The sequence below is a fragment of the Echinops telfairi genome, unplaced genomic scaffold (genome assembly GCF_000313985.2).
Source record: "Echinops telfairi isolate 266 unplaced genomic scaffold, ASM31398v2 ScPeMD7_70;HRSCAF=299, whole genome shotgun sequence".
NCBI lineage: Eukaryota > Metazoa > Chordata > Mammalia > Afrosoricida > Tenrecidae > Echinops > Echinops telfairi.
Genome location: NW_022103968.1, coordinates 24,921,737 through 24,931,959, shown reverse-complemented (window position 1 = coordinate 24,931,959; position 10,223 = coordinate 24,921,737). Strand labels below are relative to the sequence as shown.

Sequence of the window (10,223 nt, the reverse complement as noted above, 5' to 3'; positions counted from 1 at the left end):
GTTAGAAGAATTTGGGAAAACACTACAAGAAAAAACTAACCAAATAAATTAAAAATCATGCAAAATGCAGCACATAGAAACCCAGAAGATTAATACTAAGATTTCAGAAATAGATAATGTATTCATAGGGCAAAGGAAGACAATTGAACCATTGGAAGACGGAATCAGTGAGATTAAAGAAAAATCACTCAATACTAATATACTACAGGAACAATCAGAAAAAAAAAAAAACAACAAAAAGAAAGCCTAAGAATGATGTGGGATACTATCATGAGGAATAACTTACCGGTGATTAAAATTACAGAACAGGAAGACACAAAAAAGCACTGAGAAAATTGTTGAAGAAAACTTCCCTAATATTATAAAAAATGCGAAAATTTGCCTCCAAGAAAGTTGATGCCAAGAGTTTAGGTGGAGAGCAAATGTTTTGAGAATGATGAGGGCAGTGAATGTACAAATGTGCTTTACACAATTGATGTATGTATGGATTGTGATAACAGTTGTATGAGCCCCTAATAAAATGATTTTTTAAAAAAAGAGAGATTGTGACTTATCTAAGCTGCCAACTGGCAGAGCTAAGATCCATAAAGTAAACTTCTTTGTACTGCCTACTATTCTTTGTTTCTTATATCACTTTGTTTCTTCCAGGAGAGAAGCTAAGACCATATTTTCAAAAGCCCACTTCATTGAATTAGAACTGATGCTGAACAGGTCACTACCTAGTTAATAATTGATTCGTAATATTTTGGTGCCTGTTTGCACCAATTTTTTCCCCAAAATGAAAAACATATATATAGCTGTAGTGACTGCTTAGTGATCAAATTATTTTTATAATCATGTAATGAGTTAATAATTTTTAATTCATAACCATCTATAAAAATAATTTATGCAAAAATGGAAAAAGAACCGGAAGCTTCACAATTTTTAAAATAGCATTGCTTAAAATAAAAAAAAAGTCTATATCAGTATGGTGCCTTCTCATATAGCTATCCAGGGCTTACACAGAATCCTTCTAGAGATTATCATGAAAAGGACTTTTAGACAATTTAATAAATAAGATTGCGTGTGATTTAAACGTAAAACAATTTTAGGTCTTTACAAAATAAAAATCTGGAAAAACTTGAGGGGCATTCTAGCAGCAGAATGCCATTAATCACAGAGTCACAGAGTAAATATAAAATTACAACTTTGATAAAAGCTTAGAATGAGCCATTCACAGTGCTAGTATATCTTGTATGAGGTCTGGGGAGGCATCCATCAGGAAGTGTAAGTAGAGCTGGGATCTGAAGCATTTGTATATTGTGTTTTTTCTATTTTTCTGCAACTAAAGTCTGTGTGCATGTGCATGTTTAGGACTTAATCCTATTTCAGAGTTAAATGTATTTGATTACTTAAATCCCAATTAGTGTCTTATAAATGATTGATGATGAATGGTTATATAATACTGTACTGAGTGAAAAACCTGTACTGGGTAATTTTCAAGAAGCAGGGGTAATACTACAAATGATCTTTAAGATTTAATTCACATACTTGCACTCTGTGTTTTCTTGAACCTCTATCAATCATATTCAGCATAAGATTGTTTCCATAGTCTAGATTACTTGATAGCTATTCCTTTATCTCGAGTGTTAAACCAGAAGGAAAACAATATTCAAACTCACTAGTTTCACACACACGCTCCTTTGTTTGCATGCAGATCCTCATTGAATTTTGTGCCGGGGGAGCAGTGGACGCTGTGATGCTTGGTAAATACTGTTTAATTCTTTATATTTCAAATATAGGTAACAAAAATAGTAAGATTTAAGACATTTATTACAAATCTTAATGAAGTTCAGTAAATTGAATCAGTTTGTATTTTTATATTCTCATGCAGTTGTAATAAGATTTTAGAATGAAATATTGACTCATGTCATAGGAAAGTAAACTTTGTAGATACATAGTTCTTTTAAAATAAATCCACAATATATGATCTTTGAGAAGTAATGGTTAAAGTATGTGGCCTGCTGATATATTGTGATTACATAAAAATGCAGATATATTTAATTTTTCTTCTAGAACTCGAGAGACCGTTAACTGAGTCACAAATACAAGTAGTTTGCAAACAGACTTTAGAGGCATTAAACTACCTACATGATAATAAAATCATCCATAGAGATCTGAAGGCGGGCAACATTCTTTTTACTTTAGATGGAGATATTAAATTGGGTAAGTGTATTCACTTGAATAAAACTTTTGCCTTGAATTTATGCTCTGATCCTCCATCCATAGATATGTGATTTATTCTTGTGGGATTAATATCCAAATAGATAAAACATAGTGAATTTCTTCATGCTAAAAATGTAGAACACTCTATTGGATAAATAGTTAACTCATTCACTCCCAAGATTTCTAAGTACAGATACCTAATGTCTAAAACTAACCAAACAAACCCACTGCCATCGAGTCATAACAACTCAGTGACCCTGTGCGTGCATGGTTCCTGAGACTGTTAATCCTTCCAGGAGTGGCTGCTGAATGCCGAACCCACCCCACCACCACCACTCCTTACCCTAATGTAAACCAAGAAACCAAACTCATTGCCATCGAGTCAATGCTGAGTCATCGTGACCCTATATAGGAAAGGGCAGAATTGCCCCTGTTAGTTTCCAAGATTGTAACTCCAGTAGAGAGAGACTCCTCTCTCCCCCACGGAGTGCCTTCTGCTTTTCAACTGCGTACCTATGGTTGCCAGTCCAGTGTGTAACCACCAGGGCTCTTTACCTAATGTAAAGACACTTTAAGAAGAAAGTAAGAAAGGATGAGTTTTATTTTCAAAAATGCTTTTTAAAAAAACTGGTTGCAATTTTTTCCCATAAAATTTTTGACTATTGCCTCAATTAAAAATATAATCCTTTTTAGAGTGTAAACTGCTGGTTCCATTGTACCAAATTTTATTTTCATTTCTAAAACTCATGTTCAATGTGCTCTCCCAGTTTTATTCTCTCTCACAGATCTGTTTTCACAGCTGCTGTTGAGTCTGTCCCAACTCACGATGACCTCGTGTGTCAGAGTACCACTGTGCTTCATAGGATTTTCAGTGGTGCACTTTTGGGATGTAGATTGCCTGGCCATTCTTATGCACTTCTGTTCAAAGCCAAGCTTGTTCACTGTTTGCACACCCAGGTACTCCCTAGAAATGAAAACTTCACTAAACTAACAATGTAACATTAGGTTTGAAGAGGTACTAAAATAAACATAAGGACAGAAATTTACTTCGTGTTTATCACTGAGGGAATAAATGATGGCTTCATGAGAATTTGATGTAGGCTTACGATTGGAAATAATCTTATATGTATACATTCAAAGCTATAATAACCCCCTTTAATAACACATAAGATAAGAATATTGAAAACCCCGCAAATTTGTGTAATTTAGATGGATAATAAAAGACAAAGCATTCAAAGGCCATTTTACTTCACATTGTCATGACCTCAGATGTTAACTGTTAGATGATGTGAGATAAAATTTGATGTGCATTTTCATTGTCAAATAAACACATTTAAAGAAAACTACAACAGTCACAGCTTAGCAAATTATTTTCAGGCAGATACTTTTGTAATTCTCAAATGATTCTCTCCTTTATTTCTATTTTTTTCTTCACTAAATTATCTCATTTCTGAGTTTTCAAACTGACATGTATTACTCTTTCATATCTTATATGATTTTCTTAAATTTTATAGGTCAATTTAAAATAGTATCTTAAAGTTTTGATTCACCTTTTTGGGCATGTTTTTCAGGCATCTTTCAGTGTAATCTAAATGTATTAAAATTTTCTTTGAGTACAGGAGTATACTTTTTTGTAAAATAGCATATACACCTTAAAACTAATATTGAAGATTTTGGAATACTAAAATTATTTTGAGTTGTTAACATGAAAGTGTTGCAATTTTGGTTTATTCCTAGGTCATAAATACTTAGGAGAACCTTCCACTTGTGATGCCCTGTTAGGAGTATATAGATGTATATGACCTTCCTACCTTCAAGAATGGTCACTGTGAGGTGGAATGGACTCGATGGCTTTTCACTGTGAGCTGATTTGGAGTCCCCTCATATTTATTCTCACACACACACACACACACACACACACACACACACACAAATAAATTTTATTGTGTTTTAAGAGCACTGGTGACACAATGGTGAAAACTCTCAGCTGCAAACTGAAAGGTCAGTGGTTCGAGTCCACCAGAATCACCTTGGGAGAAAAGACTTGGCTATTTGTGTCCATAAAGAAGACAACCTTAGAAGCCCTCTGGAGCTCTTCTCCTCTGTCACATGGGCTTGCTCGGAGTGGGAGTACACTGGACAGCACAAAGCTGTTGCACTTCATGTTGCTATCATGGTTTTCTGAACTCCAAGTTGAGAAGGTGGGGTTAGCTGTTGATGAGGTTATTGTGTTGCTGTTTTCTCCAATTTAAACCGGAGAAAAAAAGGCCCCCCTCATCCTTTTTTTCTCTCAGTAATATAATTTTATGAGGACTTAGTAAGACACATGGTCAGCCACGGAAGGTTACTTTGGTATGATTTCTGTTTTCCATTCTACAGGAAAAAAATGTTTATGCCTGTTATTTGAATAGAAATGTAGAGTTCCAGTTGGCATTACTTTTGAAGTGGATAGACAATTTTACATCTTAAATTTATCACTCTTTTTCAGTTTGGAGAATTTGTGGTTTAACGATGTGTAAAGAAGGCAAACTGATGATAGATCTTTTCTTTGTAAAAAAGATCTGTTTGAGCTGTGGGGCATTGATAAGACCCTGTCAAGATGAGGATGGTAGAGAAATGATTTGTTTTGCCCCTAGTCACCTAAAGTTACCTTGTTAAAGTCTTGCACTATTCTGCCTCACTCCCCGCCCCTTGTAGAATACAATGAACTGTACATAAGAGCTGTCAGTAATGTTTGTATGATTATTTATTTCAAGCGGATTTTGGAGTATCAGCTAAAAACACAAGGACAATTCAAAGGAGAGATTCCTTCATTGGTACACCCTATTGGTATGTATTCACTAGTTATTATGACTCACTCATCTTGTCTACCTAAGTGAAGATGCTCATATCTTTTATGTGGTTTGCAATCTCTGATCTTCAGTTCACATCTTAGCTTTTATTTTGTTCTCTTCATAGGATGGCTCCTGAAGTAGTCATGTGTGAAACATCGAAGGACAGACCCTATGATTACAAAGCTGACGTTTGGTCTCTGGGTGTTACTTTGATAGAAATGGCTGAGATAGAACCACCTCATCATGAATTAAATCCAATGCGGGTGCTGCTAAAAATAGCAAAATCTGAGCCCCCTACATTAGCACAGCCATCAAGATGGTAACATAATCTATACAAAGATTTTAAACAGCAAAACTTGTTTTGTTATTCCAAATTTCTAAGGATATTTAAATTTAGGTCCATGGGTCAAAGACTATTTGAGTTAGTAAAGGAATTTTGTTATGTTTTCAAGACTTACATACTATACAATCATCTCTTATAATTAACTTTTTGTATATTTTTAAAACTACGAATGATTTGAGTTTTGCATACCAAGAGGTATCTCTAAGAAAGAATTATGTGGTTGTCCTATATTTGTAGAATTTAATACCTAAGGAGAATTATTGTGATTCATTATGGTTGTGAATAGATAGTTTTAGTTTAATGACATAACTGTCTGCCTAACTTGTATGTGAAACATGCATTTACAGATGAGCAAAATATGATAAGATGTTAATATTCCCATTACTTCACTTTTATGTGCTGAATTAATAGTATTAATGTAATTAATGTAACAAGCCTAATTTATTCAGGAGCTTTGTTTTTAATTATAAGAAAGTAAAACGGAATGTCATTGTTTAAAATTTTATTTTGAAGGTCTTCAAATTTTAAGGACTTTCTAAAGAAATGCCTGGAAAAGAATGTCGATGCCAGGTGGAACACATCTCAGTTGTTGCAGGTAAGAGGACACAGCAGATCCTACCGAGACTATACTCACAGTTTTATTCAGTGTGCTCGGTTCCTGTTTGAGTTTCTCTGTGGAAAACACAAATGCATTGTAGTTGTTAATATTTGCCTTGCAAATATTTGTGCTGCCATTACCGAAAACCATTCAGCTTCCAAGTCATTCCTTCTGTAGGCTTTTGATTCAATTTACTTGTATTCTTTCCCTGTTGTTAGTTATTTCCATCTTATTTTTCCAATCACTAGACATTGAAGGCAGGTATTTTTTACCTGGCTTTCAGTGAGGCTAAGTGTTCAGTGGAACATTGTTGACTTTATCAAACCGCAGTTGTTACCTGACTGGAGAAATTTAATCTTGTTTCATAGCAGGATCTGTTTGTAGTATTTGGGATTAAACATTTAGATAAATAGAATGACATCTCTTGGGGCAGTTACTGCTAGATTGATTTAAAATGTAACTCTTGTATCTTTGTGTTAGGTTGATCAGCTATTCTGGGGAAAAGGGGCAGGGAAAAATATCGTGCTTTCTGCAGCAAGTTTATCCCTGGAACATGCTTTTATCCTCTTCCTTTACTCCCTCCAAAATTGAAGGCCTTGGCATGTATGGAAATTGTTAAATTCTGAGAATGCAGACATGAATAAAATACCTTCTCACTCTAACAACTTATGGCCATGTCAGATAAGCAGATGTTTGTGGATACTTTTAGGATAACGCTAAAGCTTTTTTGTAATTCATTTGTTAAACCGTTGGCAGCATTTATACAGATTGTTGTTACAAGAACTCTGAATATGCTGACTTGAAACTTAATTTAAGTTTCCAAGAGTTGTCGTGAGGTACCTTTGTGTTAGTTGCCATGTGTACAACAATGAAACACTGCCCGGTCCCACAGTCATCCCTGTGCTTGAGCCCATTGACCACAGCCATTCGTCAGTCCATTTCCTTGAGGATCGTCTTTTTTGCTGACCTTCTACCAAGCATGCTGTCCTTCATTAGGGACTGATCCCTCTTGACAGTATGGCCAAAGTGAGTGGCATCCGCCTTTCTAAGGAGTTCCCCGGCTGTACTTCCTTCAGGGCAGATCTGTTCATTCTCTTGGCAGTCCTTACCACCAGAGGATATTTTTTGCCAGTGCCAGAGCTCAAATGCATCTTCAGGTCTCCTTATTCATGTCTAGCTTTTGCATGCATATGAGGCAATTGCGAACATCATGGTGTGGGTCAGTTTTACCCTCAAAGTGACGTTTTTGCCTTCTATCACTTTAAAGAAGTCTTTTGCAGTAGATCTTCTCAATTCAGTGCATTGTTTGATTTCTTGACTGCTGTCTCGATGGACGTTGATTCTGGAGTCAAGTTAAATGAAATCCTTGACAACTTCAGTCTTTTCTCCATTTATTATGTCGCTTATTGGTCTAGTTGTGAGGATCTTTGTTTTTTTGATGAGGTGTAATCTGTATTAAAGACTGGAGTGTTTGATCTTTAGTAAGTGCTTTTAGCCCTTTTTGCTTTCAGGAAGCAAGGCTGTGTCATCTGCACATTGCAGGTTATTAATGAGTCTTCCCTTCATTCTTGATACTGCAGTCTTTTTCATATTTTCTCAGTAGTCAGATTGAACAAGCATGGTAAAAGGAGACAACCCTGCTACAGCTTTTCCTAATTTTAAACTACACAGTATCCTCTTACTCTGTTTAAGCAACTGCCTCTTAGCCTATGTACAGATTCTGCATGAGCACAATTAAGTACTTCAGAGTTCCTATTCTTTATAAAGCTGTTTATAATTTGTTATGGTCTGTACTGTAGGTTCCCAAATATATTTGGCCTACTGCCCCCTCTTCAGAAACCAAACCAAACCAAACCAAACCAAACCAAACCAAACCCCTGCATCCCTCTGGCAATGAAAAACTTTTTACTATAGCCCATAATCAATATGAAGTGCAGGTCTCATCTTTCCCAGCTCCTCTGGATTGTTCCAGAACCCCTCCAGGGGATGGTATTGCCCATTTTCATAAATACTGATCTGCACGGTCAAATGCCTTTACACAGTTAGTAGACAGAAATAAGCATCTTTCTAGTCTTCTCTGCTTTCAGCCAAGATCTGTCTGACATCAGCAATGTTGCATGACCTCTCTTAAATTCTGACTTGGTTTTCTAGCCTTTACTTGTCAATGTACTACAGATTATCTTCAGCAAAATTTTATTTGCTTGTCATGTAAGTAATATTACTCGATAACTTCTGCATTCTGTTGGATCCCTTCCATAGGAGTGGGTACAGAGGTGGATCACTTCCAGTAAGTTGGCCAGGTAGTTGTCCCCTAAATTCCCTGACATGGACAAGTAGGCATTCCCAGTGATGCATTAGCTTGTTGAAACATTTCAGTTGGTATTCTGCCGCTACTTAAACCTTCTTTTGGTTGACGTTTTCAGTGCAGCCTGGACTTCCTAAGTACCATTGGTTACTGCCTCCTGAAATCATTGAAGAATGACAAATTTTTTACTACAGTGACTCTGTTCCTTCCGTCTTCTTTTGATGCTTCCTATGTTCCAATATTTTTCCTGTAGAATTCTTCAATATTTCAACTTGAGGCTTGACTTTTTTCTCATTTTCCTCAGTTTGAGGAATGCTGACCATGCTCTTCTTCTTTTTGGATTTTTAACTCGAGGTCCTTGCACAATACATTTATAATAACTGTGTTTTGTCTTCTGGAGCTGCCCTTAGGAATCTTCTGTTTTGCTCTTCTTTATTTCTTTTAGTCACTTGAGCTTCTTTATGTTTGAGAGCGAGTTCCAGAGTCTATTCTGACCTCTTCTTTGGTCTTTTATTTCTGTCTTCTCTTCCTACGTTTTTAATGACCTCGTAGGTTAATCATGCACGATCTTTGATGTCATCCTGCAACTCACCTGGTCTCTGGTCATTAGTGTTCGTTCAGCGCATCAACTCTGTTACTTGAGATGGTCTCTCAATTCCTGTGGGACATATTCAAAGCCGTATTTTGGCTCTTGTAGACTTGTTTTAATTATCTTCAGCTTCAGCTTCAATTTGTATGTGAGCAATTGATGGTTTGTTCTGAAGTCAGCCCCTGCCCTTGCTCTGACCGATGATGTTGAGTTTCCCCGTTGTCTCTCTTCCATCGATGTAGTGGAATCATCGCCTGTGTGCTCCATCTGCACAGTCCCTTTCATTTGTGTTGTTAAAAAAAAATTCCCGTAGTTTCGCTTATTTCTATTACCAATAGCATATTTTTCAACTACTGATTCATTTTCTTTTTTCAATTTTTGTATTTCAATCATCAGTAATCATTACTATATCTTGATTGAAAGTTTGATCAAGTTTAGACTGCACCAGTGGGTAAAAATCTTCACTTTCTTCATCTTTGGCATTAGTGGTCAATGTAACTAATAGACATAGTAACTGGCTTTCATCATAAGTGTATGGACATTATCCTGTCATTGACAGTGTGGTATGTTAGGATAGATCTGGAATGTTCTTTTTGACAGTGAAGATGATGAGCTCTGGGAGCTCTGGTGGCATACTGGTTATGCACTTGGTTGCTAACCTGGAGACCTCAAGGTCAGCAGTTTGAAATGGCTAGTTGTTCCGAAGGAGACAAAACTATCCACTCCCGTGAAGAGTTACAGCCTCGGAAACCCACCTGAGCACCCTGCCCTGTAGGGTCGCTGTTAAGTCGGGATTGACTTAAAGGCAGTGAGTTTGTTTGTATTTGGTATAATGAGACTGTCCCTTTTCAGTTTATTCCCAGCATAGTAGATCATATGACTATCTGACTGATAAAATGACCAATACCAGTCTGTTTTAACTCACTGGTACCTTAAGAGAGCTTATCTCCAAGCATTCCATTTTTGAAAACTTACAATTGTGTTAGATTCATACTTCAATATATTCCATGTTTTGATTATTTTTCCCTTCATTTTAGAAAATTAATCATTTTATTGGGAGCTGTTACAAATATAATAATCCATAATTCAAAAAATCAAGCATGATTGTACAGTTGCTACCACCATCAGTTTCAAAACATTTTTTCTTTTAGAACTCTTTGATATCCGCTCCCCTTTATCCCCTCCCTCCTCTCCTTCCCCCCTAGGGAACATTATTATTATTACTACTTTTGCTTTACCTTACACCATCCAAATATATACAGTCATCATTGCTATCAGCTCTCCCTTTCCCCCTCTTCCCATACTCTCAGGGAATCATTACTCCCATTACTGCTTCTGAAGGGTTACCT

The 10,223-nt window shown here is 36.2% G+C and overlaps 1 protein-coding gene across 1 annotated transcript in view; it reads left to right on the top strand.

Annotated features, from left to right (window-relative positions):
• SLK (STE20 like kinase) overlaps positions 1-10,223 on the top strand; it is a 53,950-nt gene that overhangs the window by 15,132 nt on the left and 28,595 nt on the right. Inside the window, exons 3-7 of the mRNA XM_004701293.2 lie at positions 1,697-1,745; positions 2,056-2,205; positions 4,962-5,034; positions 5,164-5,358; positions 5,896-5,977. Coding sequence (XP_004701350.1) covers positions 1,697-1,745; positions 2,056-2,205; positions 4,962-5,034; positions 5,164-5,358; positions 5,896-5,977 — 549 coding nt within the window. The remainder of the gene's footprint in view (positions 1-1,696; positions 1,746-2,055; positions 2,206-4,961; positions 5,035-5,163; positions 5,359-5,895; positions 5,978-10,223) is intronic.